Source organism: Onychostruthus taczanowskii, unplaced genomic scaffold (assembly GCF_017590055.1).
Source record: "Onychostruthus taczanowskii isolate IOZ18803 unplaced genomic scaffold, ASM1759005v1 scaffold1, whole genome shotgun sequence".
Lineage (NCBI taxonomy): Eukaryota > Metazoa > Chordata > Aves > Passeriformes > Passeridae > Onychostruthus > Onychostruthus taczanowskii.
In genome coordinates this window covers 25,513,796-25,537,242 of record NW_024496525.1, presented here as the reverse complement: position 1 = coordinate 25,537,242, position 23,447 = coordinate 25,513,796, and the positions used below count along the sequence as shown (strand labels likewise).

General features: G+C 42.8%; 1 protein-coding gene across 2 annotated transcripts in view; it reads left to right on the top strand.

The window, feature by feature from the left end:
• ITPK1 (inositol-tetrakisphosphate 1-kinase) overlaps positions 1-23,447 on the top strand; it is a 139,689-nt gene that overhangs the window by 52,280 nt on the left and 63,962 nt on the right. For both annotated transcript variants that reach the window (XM_041415396.1, XM_041415303.1), the window contains exons 4-5: positions 14,630-14,755; positions 22,515-22,632. In XM_041415396.1, coding sequence (XP_041271330.1) covers positions 14,630-14,755; positions 22,515-22,632 — 244 coding nt within the window. The remainder of the gene's footprint in view (positions 1-14,629; positions 14,756-22,514; positions 22,633-23,447) is intronic.

Here is a 23,447-nt window from a genome sequence, read left to right as displayed (position 1 = left end):
GAATGCGGTGAATCACATTATTTTAAATCTGAGTTTAGCAGCAGCTTGAGCTCAAATTTCAAAGATACTTTGTAAACCAGTATCTTGGTTTACCCAGGTGGTGGGTTGACCCCAGGGGGCAGCTAAGACCCCAGCCAGTCCCTGCTCACTGAGGAGGGCTCAGATCTCCCAGGTGTGTCCCCTCCCAGACTCTTGCCCACCTCTGTCCACAGGCTGCCGGGGCAGCTTCAGAAGCAGATACCTCTTCTGAGGCTGAGCAGTGTGCAAGCCCTGTTCAGCAATAACTGCAGCATTGGGTGTGTTATCAACACTGGTTTTGTCACCAGCTGAAAACACAGTGCCACAGAGGCTCTTGCTGAGAAGAAAATTAATTCTATCCCTGCCAAACCCAGCACAACCAGTGACTGTCCTAAAGAGTCTTGTTCAGACATCAGTTCTTGCTCTCTTGTGAAAGAGGGAGTATTTGGTAGCTTTAGGAACTTTGAGGAACTTTTCCACAGAGAAGCAGCTCCAGAGCCTACAGCATGCCTTGGGGGCTGGTCAAAGCTTACAGTATTGCCCTGAAGTTGGGAAGTAGTAACAGACTCTGCTCTGGCTAGTTGCAAAAGTAGAATAAAGAAGCTGTGCTAAACACAGCACTTTATTAAGCTACACGATCCTTGACTTTGGCTGTTGCAGAGACCTGAAAAGCTCAAGTTGAGATAGAGTAGAGGAACTTGGTGTCAGTTCTTTTCTTGTAAGGCTCACAGCTGCTGTAGGTTCATAAGCATGTCTCTGATGTTCTGATCCAGTTTTTAAAAACAGAGTAAAATAGGCTAATGATAAAAATGCACAGTGGAGGATGATGAACTTCCAGGTCAGAGCACGACAGACACTCCAGCTTGAAGGGAGTCTGCTAAAGCTTATTAAGGTAATGCTGGTAGTAAAGGGACAGAAACCCAGCCTTCTGGTGAGTCTGATGCCTTGGAGGACAGTATTTTAGTAAAAACATTGCAGTTCCAGCTATAATCCTTGTATTTTTCTTCTGAAAAGCTGCTGTGAAGAACTAAAAATCCTTGAATGTCAGTGCTGATGCACACTCCCCATGGCCTACATCCAGGCCCAAACTGGTCCCACAGCTGTGGGTCGTAGGAAGCTGGCATGGAGGATTGCCTCTGTTTTTCAGTCTCTGTGTTTTTCTGAGGACTTGGCTTGGAGTTCAGCACTTCAGGGCATGCACGGGGATCTTGCAGTGCTTCCTGTTAGCCAGCTGTTATGCTTTCAGTGCTCTGTATTTCTTCTGTGCATTAGGCACTGCATGTGGCTGCAGTTGTGCAGGAGGCACTGGGAAAGTTTAGCTCTGGTTCTACATAAATATCTCTGCCCTTCCCCATGTCATCTCCTCAACACCATGCCTCTTGTTCCCATGCAAATAGGGAGAAATAGGGAGAAATAATGGTAAGGTGCCATTTACTTACACACTAAATGAGCAGCTTCCTGATTCATAGCTCTCCAGCATCCCCTGCTCCAGCTCAGACAAGTTGATTATTTCCTCCTACCAGCAGGAACAATTGGAGCTGTGATGACTTTATCTTCAGCAGGGGCCAGCTGGGTCACACACCTTCTCTTTCCCATCTGTGAACGGCAGTGAGGGATGGCCCTGTGGGCTGCTGGCAGGGACTGGTGGCTGACTGAGCTGACAGGAACTGGCTGGAGAGGAGGGAGATGCCAGTTCAGCAGTCATCCTCAGCTGCCAGGGATGGAGGGAAGTAAAGGAGGCTTGTAGAGAGATGCAAAGTGGACAGAGAAGTCATGGTCAGAAACACTTTTTAATGTCTCTGGTAAAGTGAGAATAGGGAATTGGACAGCTCTGGATCACCTGCCTTCTGCTGGGGGTCCTCTCCTGCAGGCATCTGTACTCACATCGCAACACCGCTTAAAGGAAGCAGCCTTTGGGAATTGCCTTACCAGCTCCTGCTGGGAAATAGTTTTTTTCACTCAGCTGTGATGTGCAGGGTGAGCTTAATCTGCAGGAACTCTTTTTGCCAGTCGTCTGAGTTTTTTAAGGCAGCTTTTCAGTTCCAGTGGGTTGAGCAAGTACAATAAGTCAGGTGATGCAAAGGGGGAAAATTTGGCTCTATTTTTCAGCATGGTCCATTAAAAGCCTCATTAAATAGAAGTTTTCCCTGAAGTTATGTGAAGATGATTCTTATGTGACTAATACCATAAATTAAAATGGAAAGTTGGTTCACATCTTTTGTTTTCAGTAAGGAAAGGGGGCTTCATTTGGAAATACAGATTTATCCTGAAAGTTTCGAGTGTGCTTGTGCCCAAGAGGTTTTAATATATTTTGCTTAGGCTAAGAGCAAAGACTAAACACTCAGAAAGTGTGTGGAAGGGGTTTTGTCAGCAAACAGACCCTTTTTGCCAATTGGATGTGGAAACTTCTGGGTATAAAAGCCATGATATGTGATTTTAGTTTTTCCTGCTCAGAGAACTTGAAGCTGACTGGTTATGGTGAAGTGCTTGGCTCCCAAGTGCAACAGACAAAGGAAAGAGTTTGTGTTCATGTCATAGTTTTAAGGACTAATGTCAGAGGCTACTTCTGATTATCAAGTGATATCACTGAAATGCAATGTAGTGGTTTCAAGCCCCCTTTTTACCCTGAAATGTAGGCTTTTAAATACTCCAGTGGTGACAAATAACTACAGGGAAATGTGCAGAAGCTCGACATTAAGATCTTGGTTTCTGAAGATGGTTCAGAGTGGCAATGTAGTGGTTTCTCTTCTGCCATGTCCTCAATGAAAATTAGCTAGTTAGAAACAAAGGGGAGGAAGAACATGTGTATGTATATCTTCTCCAACAAGAGCTTTTCAAAAGGTAGGAATATATATGTAAAAAAAAAAACCATAAATGTGTTTACCATATATAAGTGTGTATATTATACTTACCTTTTTTTGTGAAAAACTTTCTCAGTGGTCAAGCTCTAAGTTCAGCTGAGATGCTTCTGTGCATGTTGTTCTGCGCTTAGAAGCTCAGAGTGTCTTTGCTCAAAGCTGTGTAGCCATGTTTAGGGGCAACATCACACCCACAGCCTTGCTTCTCTAAATCTAGATGTGGTCAAGCTGATAGATGGAGTCAAATAGACCTTTGGGGAAAAGGCAGAAGATTTCTGAGCTGTTTCAGGAGTGACTTTGGGTCACTCCAGCAAAGCAGGAATTGGAAAAAGGGATATGAAGTCTAGCAGTGACAGAGCTGTGTCTATGTTTATGGCAAGCTTTTCTGCAGTGGAAGCAGCAGGATGCAAGAAAATGCTAAGGCACTGGTTAGATTTTTGAAGTGGGCTGTGGAAGTTGGCTTTGTGGGTGAGTGAGAGGTAGGAGAGAGTAGCTCAAGAATTTTGAAAATGAACAGGGGAGGACTTCCCTCTGATCCAAAAGAAGGGTGATGTGGTGAGAAATACAAGGAATCTGGAAGGTCTGGATTGCAAAAACGAGAGAGTTTGAGAGAATTGATGATGACTTCTAAATAGCAAGCCCAGTGGTTTGGTGGTCATGTTCACAGAGACTGATGTAAGAGGGGAGCTAGCTGGGACAGGAGCAAAAGCAGAGGTTGCGGTAAGAGCCAGAGGTAGAAAAACAAAACTAGAGTTATGAACTTGAGGTCCAGTTACAATGAAAAACACGGCTGAGGGGGAGAAGACCAAAGTGTCAAACTGAGGCTGCTGGGAATGTCAGCTGCAGTGGGGATCTGGGGGCAGACGGAGCTGGGACCAGCCCTCTCTGGCAGCTGACAGAATGGGTTTGACCCCGGTGAAAGCAGTGGAGAAGTGATGCCATGGTGAAATTTGGAAAGAGTTTGGAGCTACCCTCATGCAAAAGATTGGAGAAGGAAAGGGGGCAAATGAAGCATCATCTGTGCTGATGCATGAAAAGCAGTGGAGGGCATCTTGAGACAACTGAGTGACAGTCAGGACAAGTGCCTTGAAATCAGAGCTCAGGCACAGAGTGTGTGCAGGCATGGTTGAAAACTAGGTTATAGCATGAGACCTTCTAGGAGTGTGTCTGGCACTGTCTGTCCCGTGGTTGTAAGCTACACAGAGACAGGCTTTTCACACTCTAGCTGTGCCTTTGTATTTTAACTATTTTACCCCCTTCCCATCTTTGCCTGTTAAAATTAGTATGAATAGTGAAGATGGGATTTGGTGTCTGTGGAAGGCATACCAACATTTTCTTTGGATATTTTACCTGTTACTGTGACAGGAAGGCTTGACATTTCTGTAAACAGAGTTGAGTGAGGAATAAAAAATGCAATTTTAGCTGTTCTTTTTCTAGCTCATTTAATTATCCCAGCATTCACTGTCTTCCCTGAACAGGAAGTAATTTTCTTGTTCAAACAGCAAAAAGGAAAAGAAAATTAGTAGTGAGAGGTGGGTTATGTAATTTTAAAGCCCCAACAGTCAGACGGTAGTTTTGTGAGACAAAATCTGAAACTGTTATTAACCAATTAAAATGAAGTTTTGACCTACTTTTGTGTCACTGATATTCCTGTAAATTAGCCCAGCTATCTCAGCAAGACAAGGATCCGCTGGATCCTTGCAGAAGTCCAGCATGGCCTGGCTGCCTTGCCAAGGGCAGAGCTACAGGTTCCTTTTCCATCCGGAGAGGGTGGCTTGTCAGTCAGATGCATGAGGGAAGACACCAGAACTAGGAGTGTGCCAGACTTGATTTACAGGTCAATGACAAAGTGCTGCTTTTCCTCCTTCTTCCTGAGGGATGTTTCTGATGGTCCTTTTTTAATCTTGCCTCTGCGCTGCTCACTTAGTGCTCTGTTTTTAAACTGGAATGCAAGTTAGAATAATCTGAAACCTGAGATTCTTTTGTTTGATCTCCTTTGCTGTACCTCCTAGTTCTTTTGCTCCTCTGAGAATATTTAGGGAACTGCAGGAACAAACGTGTTCCTGGGTAGCAGATTTCAGTTTGTGCTCTACACCCCAGAATGCCCATTTATAGCATCAAATCAGTTGCTATTCCAGTGCAGCAACAGTATTTGTGATTAAGGTAAGCTATTTCTTGCCAGAAAGTGGTTAACACTCAAAGAATCTGCATTAGGCCAAATACTCCTATTCATAGTTTATAAGGATCTGTGGCCATGGAATGCGTGGAAGGGATTTTCTATGTTTTTGAGCCTGTAACTGAAAATGTTTAGTTGAATTCTTAAGTCTTCTCTTCATTTTGTTTTTCTGCTTCTAGTCATGGATGCCTGAACTGGGTGAAGCTGTTCAATAGGGCTCTCAGTAGTGCCTTTTTCAGTAGTTTAACTCTTAAAAACCTCAGGTAAAATACCCTAATCCTAGCGAAACTGAGGTACTTTTTGTCATGTCATCATTTTCATTTCGTATTTACTCAATGTTGTTCTATTTCTGATTCTCCCTTGTGCATGATACTGCTAAGTGGTGGAGCCAGTTACGCTGTGTAGATATTAAGTTCTACTTACTGTGCTAAGACCACTAATGAAGATATTAAATAAAATGATCAGAAAACCAGTGCCTGAGGAATGCCACTAGCACAGCCTCTCTGGTTTGCCACTGCTGCTTTCAGCATACAAGCTATTGTCAGCTTCTCTTTTATTTAACCCTTCATCCACCTCCCTGTGCTTCTGCAAGTCCTTGTCTTTTTCCAGTTCCACCTGCCTGCATGCTTTACTGAGAAGAAAGGAAAAAAAAAAAAAAGAAAATGCTTTGCTGCATTTCCTCTGTCTAGAGAATCAGTGGTCATACAGTTCAATTCTCTGAACATTGCCTTTTTGACAGTTCCAGGAAGTGAAGCAAGGCAGGTTATGCTGAATGGTCATTCTCCTGTGTTCTTGTTTTTCTGTAATTTGCTTTCGTTCTTTGGAGCACTAATCCTCCCATGTCACACATTTTCTGTTCAACTTTTCTCCTCTGCTAATCTGTGGATTTGTTCTGCTGCCCTTCTTAATCCACAGGAGCCTTGGTGACCTCAGGAGACACTCTTGGCAAGAGGCTTTTCTGGATTTGGGTAGCATTGATTATTTCTCCTGCATTGCTGAAAATCAGCAATTGCCTTTCAAACCATCCCTGAGCAAGACTGTGCTGCTTAACCACTTGCCTACAAAAACCTGCCCACTGTAGTCCAATGCTAATGGGACATGAGCTCTCAGTTTAATATCATGCTCAGAAACAGCCATTCCCACATCTTGGCAAGTTCTGAAAAGAACTTTCAGCAACTGCCAAGGTATTGTACAGGACATAAACCAAGCTGTTAAACTTTAATTGCTAGAATTTATTTTTGTGTGTGTGTTGGGCTCTGAGTCTAAAACAAAGTTCTAGTAACAATGTTGCAGTCCTGGGTAAAAAAGGCTGAAAAGAACTTTAGCCATAGCCCAAACATGGGATTTCTTGTCATGCTTTTAAAAAAGCGAAGGGACAAAACTTAGTGCTAACAGGAGGGTGATGCGGGGTGGAAATGTACCACTGACCCTCTGTACCAGGGTCAGAGGAGTAAGGAGGGAGGTGAGGGGAGCAGTGGGAGAGGTTTGAGTAGCTGCGGTGCAGTAACTTATCCCAGTGTTACTGCGCAGGCAAAAGCAGTGCTGGCTCGCTCTTTGCTTTGTGGGAGGGGGCAGAGGAGGCTGTGGGGAGCTGGTGCTCACCAAGGTCCTGGGGGATTGCATTACTTGGGGACAAGCTTTGAATGTACAAGAACTAGTCAGTTTGTGTAGTAGCTGGGGAAGTGATCCATAAATGGTGTCTGTGTATGTTAGTATATGTAGTGTAAAAAACCCCTACGAGCTTCCTTTTCCTCCATTTAATCTAGAATACAGTTAGAAGTGAGGACTTCCCAGATGTTTGAGACACGGTGCCAAGCTTCCCCGGGAGCAGCTGTGTGCAACTCCTGAAAATGTGCAGCTCACACATACTGTCTGGCAACTTGTGCCCAGCAGAACGCAAAGTAAACACAAGAATGCAAGAGGACACAAAGAAATGATCTCTTAGACCCAGAATCGTCTCTGGTGTTAAAGTTTCCATATTTGGGAAAATGGAAACCCAGCCTCATAGGCTATGTTATGCTGCTCCTCACCTTTAGGCAGGTCTTAATGCCTGGGATGTCACTGATACTTGCCTGAGAGTCTGCATGACATATCACAGTGTGGGACATGTTTTCCTTCTCCTCTGGTGGTTTATTAAACTAAGCTGGGCAGAAGAACAGCAGATAACCTCTAGTGTCCTGCAGTGGAAGAAGGGTAAGCTCTTCGGTCAGCCTTCAACTTCCGTGATTTCAGCAAGACCAGGAGGAAGGTGGAGGGTATTTTCAAGGTCTTTCCTTCCTGCCTGGGAAGAGTTCCCGTGTGAGGGGGTGGCTGTTGCCACTGCTGCTGCGGTGCCCTCTCCTCTCCTCAGTGAGGGGGAGGTCTCCTCACCACAGCGGATTTCCTTTCTCAGATCGCGCTGTTGCAACAGGATGTGCGGGTTAATGCTGGGCAAGGGGGGCGTGGAGAGACAAACCAGCACCTCCCGATGTACTCTTTGCTCTTTCTTTACAGCCTTTGATGGTCAGGTCCCTGCTTGCTCTTTGCAATGAGACAGAGCTGGTGTTTGTTGCCTGGGGGAGTTCATGTTCTCCTTTGGTATCCTTTGGCCCTGTTAGCAGCAGCAAGTGCTGAATACTTTTGCACTGTCTGGGCGTGATGAAAGCCCAGATAACTTTTTTTTTCTCAGAAAGAGAGATCAGGAGAAAATCTCCTAAATATACAAATATTTATTTAGTTACAGTACATGGATATTTTAGGAACTGTGGGAGCCTGTGTACCACTGAAAATGCCCAGGTAGCATAATGTCTTTCCTCCTGAGGAAATGTTTAGTGATACATACTTTGATACCTTCCATGCTTTGGCAGTGGAGTAATTTGTGTCAGTTTTGTGCTGCATAGACCTGGCAGCTGCTTTTTTGAGTGTATAGTCCCTGAAGGGACAGGACAGGAGTGGACTGCTCCTAAAAGATTTAATTAATTAAAGAAACATGTGCTGGTCTTATTTGTTCTTATGGATTTCCCTTGGTTTGTCCCAAGAGCAGTAAGGTTTCCGTGCCATTCTGTTCTGTTGTGTGCACAAGCAGGTCTTACAAGTGTGGATGGACATGCACAACTGCTTTCCTAATTTCTTTCAGGAAATTTTCCCACTTTCTTTCAAAAGCAAACACATTCTCACCTGTAATTGGAATATCATCTGTATTTTTGTTTACTTTTTACAGTGGGGTGAAACAGCGAACTTGACAGTATTGATTTTTGCTGCCTCCCTTCCCTCTCCAAAATGCTTAAGGTATTTTTAGATGCTTTCTTTGAGTTTTTTGGGAGAAAATAGTGTCCACCAAAAGATCAGCTGTCAGGGTTCAGCTTCTGAAGACTTGGCTTTCTCATCTGAGCTTGTGACTTTTTTTTTTCATTATGACTTGCTCAGCATTGATGCACAGCACAGGTAAATGCTGGGGCTGGGATTGGGAGAAGAATTTGAAAAGCTTTATTTTGCAAGCCTTTTGATGTATGTGATGAAAATACAGGGTAGAAAATAGCCCTAGGAGATGGAAGGGCTATTCCTCATGGAAAATGAGGGATAAAATCTTGAAGGTTTTAATGCAGTGGAGTTGAAGAAGCTGAAATAAGATTGAAATAAACACCACATGTCTTGGGATCAGTACCGCCTTAGTTGATTATTTGAATAGCATAGATTGGTTTAGAAAATTCTGTATACAGTCTCAGGAATTAAGGAGCAAAGAAGTCAGGTCAGGCTGAAGTTGTATGTCCAGTTCACAGGGAGGAGAGTGGTTAGATTACCACAAAGGGACTTTTGGACTGTGATTGGTGAAATGTGTAGCAGAGCATTGACAGGTTGAACCAACCAGAAAGTTGAATGGATTCTTTCCCTTCTGTGGCATTTTATTAAGTTTTCTAGCACTTGAGTTAATGTCTGATGATTTGGAGCTAACTGCCTATTGAGAAGGCTTAGATGTCTGTTTTACCTTCTGCCTTCATTTACCTCCTTTGGCTGAAAATTTCATGCACATTTTCTACCTGCAGCATGACAGGCTGCTGTGAAGGGGTGTGCACTCCTGTTCTAAGGATGCTCATCCTAGAACACTCCTGTCCTAGCAGCACATCAATTGAAAACATAGCAAGAACTTAGAGCAGCATCCTGGTGAGCGGAGTTTGCTAATGGGTTGGAAAATGGGAGCAAAATGTTTGAAGAATAGCTCTATGGGTCCTTATTTTTAATGAAAATATAATAAGATAAAAGTGAGGATTAATAGAAACGTAGAGTCTACATTGCTCAGGGATATAGCAGTGGACTTTACTCTCTGGTTCAGATAAAAGAGCAGGTTGGTATTAAAACTTAATTTCATATGAATGCTAATCCAAAAACTATTTTGGAAGAAGAGCTTTAAAAAAAATTCTAAATCACAAATCCTGATCAGGCAGATTCTGAAATACAGCAGATTATAACACAGAGTGGAAACACTGAATAAAACAAAAAATACACAACTCTTTTTAATCTTTATTATAAATTATATTTCTTTTCCCTAAATCCAGCATTTGTAGTTCTTTGGCTTGTTTTTTTTTTTCCCCTGAGTGAACAAATCCAGATTTTCTCCACTTGGACATAGTTTTATTTTTAAACACAGCTTCCAGAAATGCATTTGTGTGGGATTGCAGTTGGGACCAGTGGAGAGCCATGGCACTCTGCCAGGCACTCACCCTGTCCCTGCAATACAGATGGATTGCCAGGGTTCTGGAGAAAAACAACCCGAAAACTTTAAACAAATTATGCTTAATGGAAATAAACATTTTTTGCCCTTCTCTATAATGATTTGGATAATGTGCTGGCTGTGTGTTCCCGGAGGACAGGGGGAGAGGAGGGCAGAGACAGAGCTCTGCGTGCCTGTAACTTGCTCTCCAGTGGATTCTCTGGGAAGCCTGTGGGAGAGACTGTCATTTCTAAGCTTGGAGTGTTTTATAACTTTCAGCCCATCCTTCTATTAAAAGGTGGGCAGGATGGCTTTTGCCAGCTATGATAAGAGCATTTATCTACTGGTTGGTTTCTTCCATATATGGATTTGAAAGACCAGGAAAGGCATACAGAAACATATAATCATTTAGGTTGGATCTAGTCCAGCTGTTAACCCAGCACTGCCAAGTCCACCAATAAACCAGATTCCCAAGTGCCATATTTACATGTCTTTTAAACACCTCCAGGGATGGTGACTCTGCCATTTCCTGGGGTAACCTGTTTTAATGATTGACTTCTTTCTGTGAAGAAATTTTTCTTAATATCCAATCTAAATATCCCCTAGTGCAATTTTAGGACCTCTCCCCATGTTTAATCACTTGTTACTTGGGAGAACAGACCAACTCCCCCCTGGCTACAGCCTCATTTCAGGTGGCTGAGAGCAATATGGTCCCTTCTTAGCTTCCTTTTCTCTAGGCTAAACACCCCCTCCTCATCAGAACCATGTTCTGGACCATTCCCCAGCTCTGTTGCCCTTCTCTGGAAATGTTTCAACACCTCAGTGACTTTTTTGTCATGATGGGCCCAGAACTGAACACAGGTTTTCAGGTGTGGCCTCACCAGTGCTGGGTACAGGGGGCAATCCCTGTCCTGGTCCTGCTGGCCACACTACTGCTGACACAGGCCAGGATGCCATTGACCTTCTTGGCCACCTGGGCACTGCTGGCTCATGTTCAGCTGGTGTCAGATCCCCCTGGTCCTTTTCCACCAGGCAGCTTTCCAGCCACTCTGCACCCAGCCTGTGGTGCTTTCCGGGGGTTGTTGTGAGTGACCCCAGAGGAGGACCTGACACCTGACCTTTGCTGACCTTGTACAGTTGGGTCTCAGCCCATGGATCCAGCCTGTCCAGATCCCCCTGCAGAGCCTTCCTGGCCTCCAGCAGATCAACACTTCTGCCCAGCTTGGTTTGAATTACAAACTCATTGAGAGTTCACTTGATGCCCTTGTCCAGATCATTGATAATGACATTGAACAGCACTGGCACCAGTACTGAGCCCTGGTGAACACCACGGGTGAGCAGTTGCCTGCTGGATTTAACTCCGTTCACCACCACTCTCTGGACCTGGCCATCCAGGCAGTTTTTTACCCAGAGACAGTGCACCCATCCATGTCAAATATATGCTTTGTATATTTCCTTTGTACAGCATTGATAATCTCTTCCATGTCATGCACCTGAGTTTTGCTGGGTTTTGGTGATAAGTGACAATGCCATGAAACCAATACCTGGTTGGGATTGGTTTTTTAACATAAAGAAGGGCAAGCAGAGTATGCTTCAGGCTAAAGCCTACCTCACAGAAGAAAAAGCACCATAGATATATCTCTGGTTTTTCAAGCTGTTGCTGATAAATCTTTTCTCTCACTTCTGTTGCTATGGTGTAGGTTCTTTGCAATAACAAACCTTTGGGTGACCATGTCAAATGCAGAGATCATTCAGAGAGAAAGAGATGCTGAAAGGGAAGGGAAGTAGGAGGGCTCAAATTCCAGCTGATGTCAAACAATGAATCAGTGTTTGTCTCAGCAGAGAGCCATCAGAAATTTTGCATTTTACTTCTACTTATTTTTGGGTCTGATACTCCACTTTGAAAAGGCTTCTTTTTACCTTCTCAAATCTTTTTTTTCCTTCTACTTTTACGTTTTTTTTTCTTAGTGCATAAAAGGAAGGTGGATCTCTTCCAAATTCCACACAGCCCAGGAATATTTGCTTTCTACAGCATGGCTCTAAACACAGAGAACTTATTCTTGCAAATGGTTTGATCCTCCAATCCACAAAATACTGGATCAAATTTTGAAGGTTTTTGTGGCTAAAATGTACCTGCTGTCCTTTTTGAGGCAATTGAAGTGGTCACTGAACTTCCTTCCCGAGAAGCTGCTTTATCATGCTGTCGTTTCTTACATTGCTTTACTGGTGAGGGGGAAGCGAAACAGTGTCGGGGGGGGAGCCTTTTTAATGCTTTCCAGTGTGCAAAGTATGTGCATTTAGTTGTGTTCTCAAAATATACCTGTTGTGTTTAGCTGGCACAACTGTTGTGAAGAAGTTATCTTGCCCAGATGTCTTATGCTTGTGGAAAACACTGTGCTGGAAATGCCTGGATTTGCCTTGAAGGCTTACTTCTATTCTTGGGTCAGGGCTGAAAGGGAGGACTGTTTCCTTGTTTTCTGAATGTTTCTGTGCAGATTGAGCTGAAAGTTCAGGAAGAATGTAGAGGGGTAACCAATCTCAAATGCTTACTTGCTTCTTACTGCTTTTCAAACTGCAAGTCCTGAAAATGGATTAATTCAGAATTTTGTACCTTGGCAACCGTGAACTTTCTGACCTAGTTAAATGGACCCTTTGTTTTGCTGTTTCCTTCCAGATGTGATAGGCAGATGGAAAAAAATCAGAAGCAGCAGTGTAGTCATCTAGTTTTCTTTTAAGGATATTAACTGATTTTTCTGGAACTTGGTTGAAGAAGTTAATTATCTCCTTCCATGTTCTTTAGCCAAGCTGCAGTTCACTTCATTTTGCCTTCATTTTGCAGATTCTTAGGCTGTCCCCTAGCCTTTGTGCTGCACTACTTTTGAGAGTAAAAATATGTCAAGACTGCCAGACCTTCTGTGGACTGCCTCACCTGGCCACAGCTTACCCATCCCTGAGCATCCACACCAAGTCTGTCCTGCTGGTCTCTTGGCTTGTAGGGAGTGGCTGCCCACCTGTGAGCAGTGCCTGTTTGTCTCCTTGGAAGAGAGACACACACAGTGTTTGCCACTTGTATTGGAATCTGCATAAGGACTTCAAAGGGCCCCAACCCATAACTCTTAGCAGGAGCACATAGTAATAGGCTAGCAAAGGTGGTCTCTGAGGGAGGAATTGGCTTTCCATTTGCTTTGTGCCATAGGTGCCTTCAGTTATTCTGCTCAGGGAAGCCTGGTGCAGATAAGAGTACGTACACCAGAAAAGTAATTCAACTCCATGAATTGGTTACATTAACAACTAGGAAATTAATGTAAGGCTGATAGATCTCTGCTGGCTTAGTTTTCTTAGTTTGATCCTGTCTTATAGCTTTACCTTCTCTAATACCTCTACCTTGTCTACTCACTCCTTAATTCAAAGCAGGGCCATTTCTGTAGGGTGGAAAATTTTAGTAGGACAAAACTCAAGCTAATGAGACAGAAAACAGCAGCAGCAGCAGCCCAGTACTCCTCTCCCTCCTGTGCCTCTCACACCCTTCTTCACCAGAGCTGAATAAAAAAGAAAGCAGCAGTAGAAAGGATCATGCAGGTAAAATCAGATGCTAACTTTAGCATCTGTGAGCACACATCCATCTTTCCTCTCAAAGATGTTCCTGGTTTGGCATTTACAAGGTTAAGTTGTCATTGATGCAGTAGGTCTCACAACTGGGTGAATTGACTCTCTCAGCTTTTGTGCTGTGAGCAGCCTGGTGTGTTGGCTAGAACATGAGCCAGTTCTGGCACCTACACTGAACTAATGTTAAATCTGGTGAGTAGCTTCATGGGATTATCAAGTTCCGTGATAGGAACTTAGGGGTCTGCAATACATCATCTTCATCAAAGCAGATTTGGCATTAAATCTAGTCTAAGTTGCTTAGGGCTTTGCCCAGTCAGATATTGAAAATCTTGACAAATGGAGATCTTGCCACCTTTGTGAGACTCTGCTGTAACCAGACTGCCCTTGTGGTAGATTTTTTCCCCTGATTTAGTTGGAATCTCCATAGTTTTGGTTTATATTGTGATAAATCCAAGCCCTCACAATAACACTGGCCAGCTCTTAGGATCCTTGCATGCATCTCATACAGGTCCAGTAAGCTTCTTTGCACTGATATTTCATCATGAGAGAATTCCTCAATCTTTTTCCAGTGCAGGTGGTTCCTCTGCTCTTGAATCCTGTTTTGGTACTGGGACTAAGCCCTCTAACATGTTGCCAGTTTTCATGCCTTCCTGTGCTGTCTGGAGCAGACTTTCTGCACACCTCACCCCAAATCTTTGTCTCCTACCCAGCTAACTGCCAAAGTCTGCAATTGGGAGTTGTCTGGGAGGTGCACCCCTCCTTACCAGCTAAATAGCTGTCTCAGTAGCAGATGAATTTCCACAGATCCTGACTCACATGCTTTTCTGTTACCTTTATTCCTGTCCTGGGTGCTGTTTTGTGCAATCCCAGTGGGCACAGCAGACCTTCCTTTTATTAGTGCCGTTAATCCTTGTTAGCTCATTCCTTTTGCATGTATGTGAATGTACCAGGAAGCTGTGTGAACACACCAGGAAACTGAGCTGAAGAGCCATGTGTTGGTTTTAGGGTGGAGAAGCACAGGGAGATGTTTGGATAGAGGGTACTTGCTGATGACTTTGCTGTTTTTCATGGAATTAGAGCTGCACTGCTGAGAAATAAGTGTCTGAGTAAAGTTTTCTAACATTCAGTGATGTGTAAAATCTCAGGGATTTGGATAACATACCAAAACAAAGGCACTGTGTAAAGTAAATGTCATCTGTGTGGCAGCAGCACTTTGGATGGTGGCAGGAACAGGAGCTTGGATCCCCCATATATTAATAAAATGTTTCTCTCTGATTTCTTTAGCTTGACCTCACCAAACCCATTGAAGATCAGGGTCCTTTGGATGTGATCATACATAAACTGACAGATGTAATCCTTGAAGCAGACCAGAATGACAGCCAGTCACTGGAGTTGGTTCACAGGTTCCAGGTAAGTGGTTCTTTCTGCATTTCAAGCAGGAGGATGATTTTGGTGCAGCAAATTCAGTCTGATTACAGTGCAGTTTGTCGGGGTTTGATGAAAAGAGTTGTCTGGCACACTGCTGACTTGCTGCTGGTAGCCCAGCAAAAGTGGTTTTTTCAGTTTAAAATGGACTTGCACCTTGGGAAGGTTTTGTTTTGTATCAGTATAGTTAGTTAGAACTGGTTTCCCACCAAATTTTCTTATGTCATTTCAAGAGTATTAGTACTGCTCACAATGAGGAACACATGTTTGCAGATCACTTTATGTGCATGCCTCCATGACAGAAGCCACTGAATTAGTTTGGTCTAGTTCTGTCAAGTCTTCCCAGTTCCTGGAATGCTAATTTCTGCAACATCAAGATTACTGTGAGTGACTCTGTCCTCTAGTGCTGAAAATCCTGTTACATTATTTTTTTCCCTCAATTTTACATTGAAGGTCAGAAATATGCAGGATGTAGTGGTACAGAGAACTGTTTTCCCCAAGAAAAAGTGTCTTAAAAGATTCTCTCCCAGTGCCTTCCAAACTTTTTTATTTTGAAAGGTAGAGGATGAGATACAGGGGAGGGCCCCTTTGAGCAGACATCTGAATGATATCCTCCAATAAAGTAAGGACTTAACCTTTTGCTTCTGCAGGAGACTGAGTTGTGCCCCATCACTGGTATGCAGGAAGCTCTCACAGTAGTTAAAGACATAACCAGGGACCAGCGGTGCAGAGCACACAGGCCTTTCTGTGTTGAATGTCAAATGTCAATCTGCCAAAATGTGTTTTTAGAGTATACTCTCATGTAGTTTCGCATCCAGGGCAGAAACCATCTGCAAATTGCTGCCTGTCTCCATTTGTCCTGTATTACTTTTAATAAATTAAAAATCATTAGAAATTAAGAGAAGCATATTCCATAAGAAAAATAAATTGTAAGAGTACTACTATATAAAGTGTGTGGTATAGGGCTGTTGTTTTGGGTTCTTAAAACTAAAAATCAATGAGCAACCTAGAAAATGAAAAATGACCCCTTGCAAGAAAGCTGTTTGTATGAGTGAGGTGTTATATAAGCACTGTGGTATTTCTGGCACCTACACACAAGTGGAAAAAGTGTGGTTCTCTTATTGTTGATTAAGTTGACTGAAAAAGTTGTGATGATCTTCACCAGACCAAACAGTGCAAAATTCATTATGCTTTTTTTCCTGCTATTGAATATAAATGTGACAGCAAGATGATACCTGGCAACGGTCTTACTGTTGGCTCCATAAAGCAGTCTTCCAGGAAGCAGAGAGCAAGGGATCCTTGACCACAGGAGGAGGAATGATCTGCCAGACTACATTTATGACCTTTTTAAGAATGACTTTTTTTCAGATCTATCTTATAGAGGCCTTGACCATCTAATCTGCAAAGAGCTAAAGAGGAAACTGGCTTCAAGTTTACATGACTCTGTGTCCCTGCTCTCTGGAGTCCGTGATGAACCCTTGTAGGGTCTGGCAGAGAGTGCTAATAGAACAGGAAGCCTCTTGGCATGCCATTTTCTGGCTCTTTTCAATTGCCTTGGAAAAAAACATTACAGGAGAATGAAAAGGGTATGGAGGACTTGCCTGCTGACAGCGGCATTTTTAGCTCCAGAAGACCTTTAGGGCTGAGCTTTCTGAGGTTTTTGTGCTGTTGGATGTGGTATGGGCTGCAGTTTCTCAGGAGAATGCTGGTGGGTGCAACTGTTCTCCACTGCACTGAAAATCAGTGATGAGTGTGTGGTGATCTCATCCAAAGCCAAAACAAAGACTGCATGCAGCACCTAGTGTAGTGCACGAGATGAAAAGTCGAGAAATACTGTTATTTGCTTTTTATGACACTTAAATCCTTATTTTGGGGACGATGATTATGTGTAGAGATGATGGTCAGTCTCCCTCCCTACCCACTGTGACACAGGGCTGGACTGTCTGAACACAGGTGATTAGTTAATTGTGAAAATTGGTTATTGTCCTCAGTGGTTCCTTCTTGACCAGAAGTACATGGAGGGAGGTCAGGTGAAGTGGCAGAGTCCCCCGGGTGCCGTTCACTTACTGGTGCTACAGTTCCTGCCTTCTTGGTCAGGAAGAAAACCAACTACCCCAGTTCCTGCCTTCTAGACAAAGTATATGGCTCTGGAAACTGAGTGTGTTTTGGCTCATGTAAGACTTTGGGGAATCTTTGTTAGGCTTTCATTAGAGCAGAATGCTCTCTGATCTGCTCCCTCTCATAGCTGTACAGGCCTTGAGTAGCTTCATTCATTGCAGCTTCATATTGCATTCAAAATGATGGCTCAAGTGATGGAAAATCAATAGGGTTATTAATTTGTCTTTCAAAGCTTTTTCTGAGCAGGTTCTCTTTGCATTAACCTACTTAAAAAGACAGATCAGACACAGATTTTATGCCTAGTCTTTTGCTATCAGGTTGATGAAAATTTAAAATGTTTGCTCCCCTGCTGCCCTCCAACTCTTTACTCTCCCACTCTGGAGCTGTCCAGGATGGACTCTTCTAATCTTGATTGAGAAGCTTTCTTAGAAGGGTTTGGGTCTAAGAGGAAGGAAAATGAGGGAGATATTTTGGAAGGGAAGGAGATAGGGGACTTCTCAGCTGAGAAGAGGCAAGCAAAAAAAACAAAAGGAAACTATTATGTCTTAGTTATTCTTTTCTAATTAGAGGGACAGGTTAATACAAAATTGAAATGGTCTATTTGCACCTGAATTCACAGGCCAATACCTGTGTTTTATAAAGTTGAAAAATAATGATGTCTTAAATTATTGGAAGAACCTCATAAACAGCCAAATCAACTTAAAAATTAGGATAGCTTCGCGTTGGTAGGATTTGCAAGATGAAGGAGCAAAGGATTTCTGAAGGCTACCTAGGGCAGCTGAATACTCAGAAAGTTTCTTTGAGGTATACAGAGAATAGAAATGTAACAGAGAAGATCAATTCCCCTTGCCACACCCCTCATTCCTCCTAACCACTGCAGATTAGATTTAGATTTAGAGACAAACAATTTTGAGGTGAGCATCTATTGAAGACCCAACACACCTTCACCTTTCCTTTTGCAAAAGAGACCATCATAGCCTAAGACGACAAAATCTTTTCCTTGAAAAGAGACCATCACAGCCTAAGACGACAAAAAAGGAGCTTTTAAATCTAAATATGATGCAAACGCTTGAGACAAGCTTGTGTTTACATCTCTTTCTCCCTTGGAAAATGTTGACATGTTTTTACAAGCAGTCATTGTCATGTTTCTCTATGTGGGAAAACACAAATCCAAATGGCATTATTGTTTCTTTTCCTTACTTGGTTTCTTTTGGAATATTTTTATGGAACTTTGTTTAATATTAAACAAAACATTATATAAGTTTTATTACTTAGTAATAAGAGCAAGTAAATGAATCAGTGAGTCTCTTATCATCTAATGACCTATTATTTGCAGTAGATACTGTATCAACTTTCTGTTAAAATATAAAAAAAAAATCATTAGCTGCCTTTTTCGGTAAAATGACAAGCAGCTATACACAGGCTTCTCAAGGAAAGTATTTTTTTAATGGCTGGGTTATGTCCAGAGGTGTTTAATAGGGAACATGAAATATTTGGTCTCTTTCTGATTTCAAGTTCCATTGCTGGCCTTCTGCCAGTAATGGGGCTGGTACAAAGCATTACTTAACACCAGGCCTGGAATACAAACAAAGGAGGATATGCTAAAATTCCTTGTTTGTTCTTGTTTGCTTTTATTATGTCAAAGATTAGAAAGAGGAAAATATAGATGTTGTCTGGGTCAAGCTGAACTGCAGCCCAAGGACAGAGCCCTTTCAGTCTATTGTTGGAAAGCCTAAATGTCTTCCACATTGTTGCCTGGGTGGTTGGAATCTGCTGTTGGATATCAGTCTTCAGTAAATCCACCAAAGCAGAGAGCAGAGTTGTTTTGCAGGAAGGATGAGAGAAGTCTTGAAGGTTCAAAGCTGAAAGTGTGCTGTAGTGAAGAGAGTACTGCTGTACTCTCTTGGCTTCTCTTTTCCTTCTTCAACTGCTTCATTTTCAAGTTCATGTCTATAGTAGCTCCTCTGCTTTTAAAATAATTAGGCAGAAACCCTGCATGTTTATGCAGATCTGTATTTCTGGTAGTGGAGCCACTCTGTGCCGTGGGAAGAGTGCTGTTACTTAGGCTACATCAAGAGTTCTCCAGTCTCTTAAGCGATCTTCACAGGTCACTTAGTGGTGCTACACTTCCGCCTTCTTGGTAAGAAAGAAAACCAAACTACCCCAGTTCCTGCCTTCTAGACAAAGTACATGGCTTTGAAAACTGAGTGTGTTTGTAGTACATGATGTGTGCAGCGGTTTCTAGTAAAGAATCAAAGTTTATGAAAGGTTTCACATCAGATACCATAATTGTTCCTGTGAAACTAACAAAATTGACTTTTCTTATTGTAATTTCCTGTTGCAGACAATTAGTGTAAGGTTCAGATCTTTTAATTACTTATTTAAAGTAGTTTTCTGTGCATGGGTGTTGAAACTTTCTTTTGCGTGTGTTGGTGATGTACTGGTGAGAGGTGTGGGAGACTGGGAAAGTGCTGGCAGCCTAAAGACCCAAGGGGAAGTGGGAAACCCCTGCACAGCTTCAGCAGTTAGTCTCTAGCTGTGTTCAGACAGAAAGGATACATACAAATACACCGATCTTGTTCTGCACTGAGATTCTCTTTGAAAAGAGGCTGTTTCTGGATTCAGTTAAAAAGAGAGATGTGTGGCCTGTCCCTAGATGAGCTCTAGGAGACACTTCAAGTTTGAGGTCTTTCCTTAGACGACACAGATCTTCACTGCTCTGAGTTTTGCCATTCCTGAGCTTTCTGGCTGTCCAAGTTCCTAGGCCTGGAAGTGGAGAAGAGTTGGAGAATAGTACCTGACATAGATTTAATGCTGAGAAATTTCCATGTTTTGTAAAGAAAGCTGATCTACTCAAAGCTCAAAAGTCTTTGTTGTGTTTGAAGGGGCTGTTGCCTTGTATTCAGTGCAGTTCTTCTTGACATTAATTTGTTAAAGTTCTCCAGACTCTAAATGGCTTATGTAAAACAGCTTCCACCTCCCTCATCTTCATCAGTTATTTCAAGTTTGCCTTACTGAGCTTTTTGGAGGCTCCTTAAGGCAACAGGATGAGAAATAAGTCACTGGAAAGTCAGCTTAGATGCTTGTTTCTCTTGACATGTTGACTGGTGTAGAATGGCCTTGAGATTGTGCCTTATTCCTGGTAAACTTTGTTATGCTGTAGCAAGCTTAGTGCTTGGATGATCTTTAAATATGGTTTAGGACTATTACAACTAGAAATAAAGCACTGTGAGGTTCCCTTACAGAAAGCATAAAAAAGCCAGGCTCCTTCTGGAAATACTTAAGAGTAAGTAACATGAGCCAAATTACTAGAATGCATGAGTCCTGGGGAAGCAAGGATACTTCTCAGTGCTGAGGTGAGCATCAGGAAGATACACAAGGAGCTAAGAGATGGAAAAATAATTCCATCCTGGGAGGGCAGTAAAGGCAATGAAGTCCATGGGCAGGAGGAATGTATGTATGAGGAGAAGGATCAGTAAATGTAGAGTAGGGGCTGGGCCAGGGTGGAAGTCCAGGGAGCTTGAAGTCAAGGTGGAACCAGAAACTGGTTGAGGCAGACGGGTGGTCACCACAGTTTAAAAGGAAGAACTCATACACACATCAGAAGTGCTTGCTGTTGGAGCTCTGCTGAGGTCACCTTTCAGAGCTGTGACATGTTCAGTCTGAGTGCTGTGCTTGCCTCCTGCCCCATCAGGATATGGGCTGTCTGTAAGGAGCTCATCGTCTCAGTGTGCTGGGAAAGACACACAGTCTGGTAACTCCCTGTCTTTTAAATGGAGGCACAGAGGGACTAAAAGTGCCTTGTTACACTCTGGAGATGTTGAGATACTCAAGTACAGTTTCACTATCAGCAAGTTCAAGCTGATGCCCTAATCACTGGATCATGCTAGCTCTACAGGGTGTATTTTAGGTGCTGCATAAAAGGGCACATGTCCATAGACATGTGTGGGTGTTCAAGAGGCATTAGGTAATAAAATACCCTAGCTCTAAAAAGAATAAAAATCTCATCTGTATTTGAAAGCTGATTGCTCTGCTTTAGACTCTGGAAGTACTAGGGGCAGAAGACTCATGAAAACTGTATGTTCTGGGGTTTAGTGTCTGGAAATGAACCCAGCTTCTGCTCCACTGAGTTGATGAGGCTTTTTATCCAGGCTGTACTGCAAGGGTGAGACAGCAGCTGGGTCTGACAGTCTTGAAGACCAGCTGTATGAAAGGATGTCGCTTACGTTTCCCATGAGGCAGCAAGTTTGAATGAATCTTTGGGGAATTCATTCTTTGTGTTCTGCAGGGATTACTAAATACGTCAGACTGTGAGGGTGCCTCATGCCCTGTGAAGGAAAGCTGCTTGTGTCTTGTGGGTGATGCAGTAGGTTCATTAGACCCCAATGCTGGATCCTCTTAGCCTCAAATGAATAATCTCCTTTCAGCAGCCCTCAGTTCAGACTATGTAGTCACCAGGAAGCAGCAGTTTCCCAGTGCTGGGGTGGAGAAGTCTGCATCCCGATAGTATCTGGAGCAAAATCACTTTCTGGGAATAGATTACGCCATTCTTTTCTCACCAGCAAAGTGCATCTCCTGAGGCCATCTCATCATACTCTGAAGTATCTTTTGTGGTATGTTTTCTTCTTTGAAGAAATCAACTTAAATGAAGTAGAACTTCATGGAAGTCTATTAATTGTAGGAGCTTTTGCATGAATGAATTTAAAGAAGTAAGTGGAAACATTAGGATGGCTTTGGGAAGTTGGGTGAAACAGAGATGCTAACTTTGGACATACTTGTCTGACTTTGAGTAGAGTAAGATGGATGTGTGTTTCCCACTGACTTTCTGGAGCCAGGTTGGGGCAATGATGAAGGAATTCAGTTTCTAAGAAACAGAAGGAAGTTTTTTTGGGTTTGCAAGGCTGATACCTGGCAGCTGTGTCTGTGTTCCTGGCCAAGATGCAGTAGTGCACTCATGACCTCAGTGAACAGGGAATCGATTTCCCAAGATGATCTGTGAGGTCATTAACTTTGCTTTGTTCTTGTGATCAGAAAAGGAGAGTATGAGCATAGAGAAGTAGCAAGCAGTGAAGATACAATGAAGTAGCAATCTCTTCAGCTCTGCCAAAAAAAATTTCAGCCCTTATCATTCAGCCCTTAACACTGTCTTCAGACCAGCTAGAAGACAGCAATAAAAACAACACAAAAAACCACAGATGTATTTCTGAGCCTAGTTCAGATAGTTGTCATGCAGTAATTGAATTAAAGGCTGACCCCAAGATAGCTGTGTGCCATCTTTTTTCTCCTAATGGCTTTTCTCGGTCCTGCTCTCAGTTTTTACTATGGCACTTTGCCACTGGCTCTCTTGTGAGCTGATGTGGTTGCAGCACAGGTTTTGCTACTGATAGAGTCTAGAGGAGGAATTTGCCATCTAAACTAGTTAGCTGTCACATTTGTGTTTGCTTCAAGTGTCAGTGTTTTGACTGTCCGGAGACTTCCTGCGTTGCCAAAGTCCATTTGGCTCCCCTTGACGAGAAGCTGGACTTCTAGCATTATATATACTCTTCCCCATTATTTTATCTTCTCATTATTTTTCTACACTCTTTAGCCAACCTAACGCCATTTTTTCCCATATATTGTTTTGCAGGAGTACATTGATGCTCATCCAGAAACCATTATCCTGGACCCTCTCCCGGCTATTCGTACACTTCTGGATCGATCCAAGTCTTACGAGCTAATTCGGCGAATAGAGGCATACATGCAAGGTAGGCCAATATCTGTGCTCCCTGGAGGCTATTTTTGTGACTAGAGAAGAAAGCAGCTTCCTTCTGGAGGCTGGATGTGAATTTTGAAGTGGTGGTTTTGTGCCCCTTGCATTGTCTCTCCATGGGAGCACAAACACTGAAGCATTCCTGTATCACAGGATTGCCCTCTGGAATCCTGTGCTGTTCTTTTTCTGTATACACAAAGGAGGTTTGTATCTGATTAAAAATATGATGTGGATTTAATGGGGAGCATATTTACCACAGTGAGCACTCTCAGGAATCTTGTGCAAAACATTGTCTTCTTGTTGTGTGCTGGTAAATTGAAATGACTGTACAAATGCAGCAGCTTGTAGTAAGAATCCTGAAGGCTGAAATTGAGGGAGAAGAAGAAAAATTTGTTTTGTACAGGATTAAAAGAAATTAAAGTGTAAATAGAGCTAAAGTCTTTGAGAAGTACTGGAAGCCTATCGCACAAGCTAATTCCTAGGAGGAATATAAATGCACGTCTGGTGCTGGCTTGTTACCTGACATAAACTGTTGCCCTTAATTGGTATGATTTGAGTTGTATTCCATGTTAGGAGTCATGCCTTTTCAACCTCAATAGTTCTGTTACCTTCTCATTTTAACCATTGCAACTGTTTGGTTAAGTTAGTCTTTCATTCCCTTTTTACTTCTGCTAATGTAATGTTCTTGAAACATTTATTAGCTTTTGAATTTAAATCTAGAATAGCTCTGAAGTATCTCTTTCATATGTTAGATGACTGTAACGGGGGGGAATTGCATTTCTGAACTATGTTCTGATGGGATGTTATTGG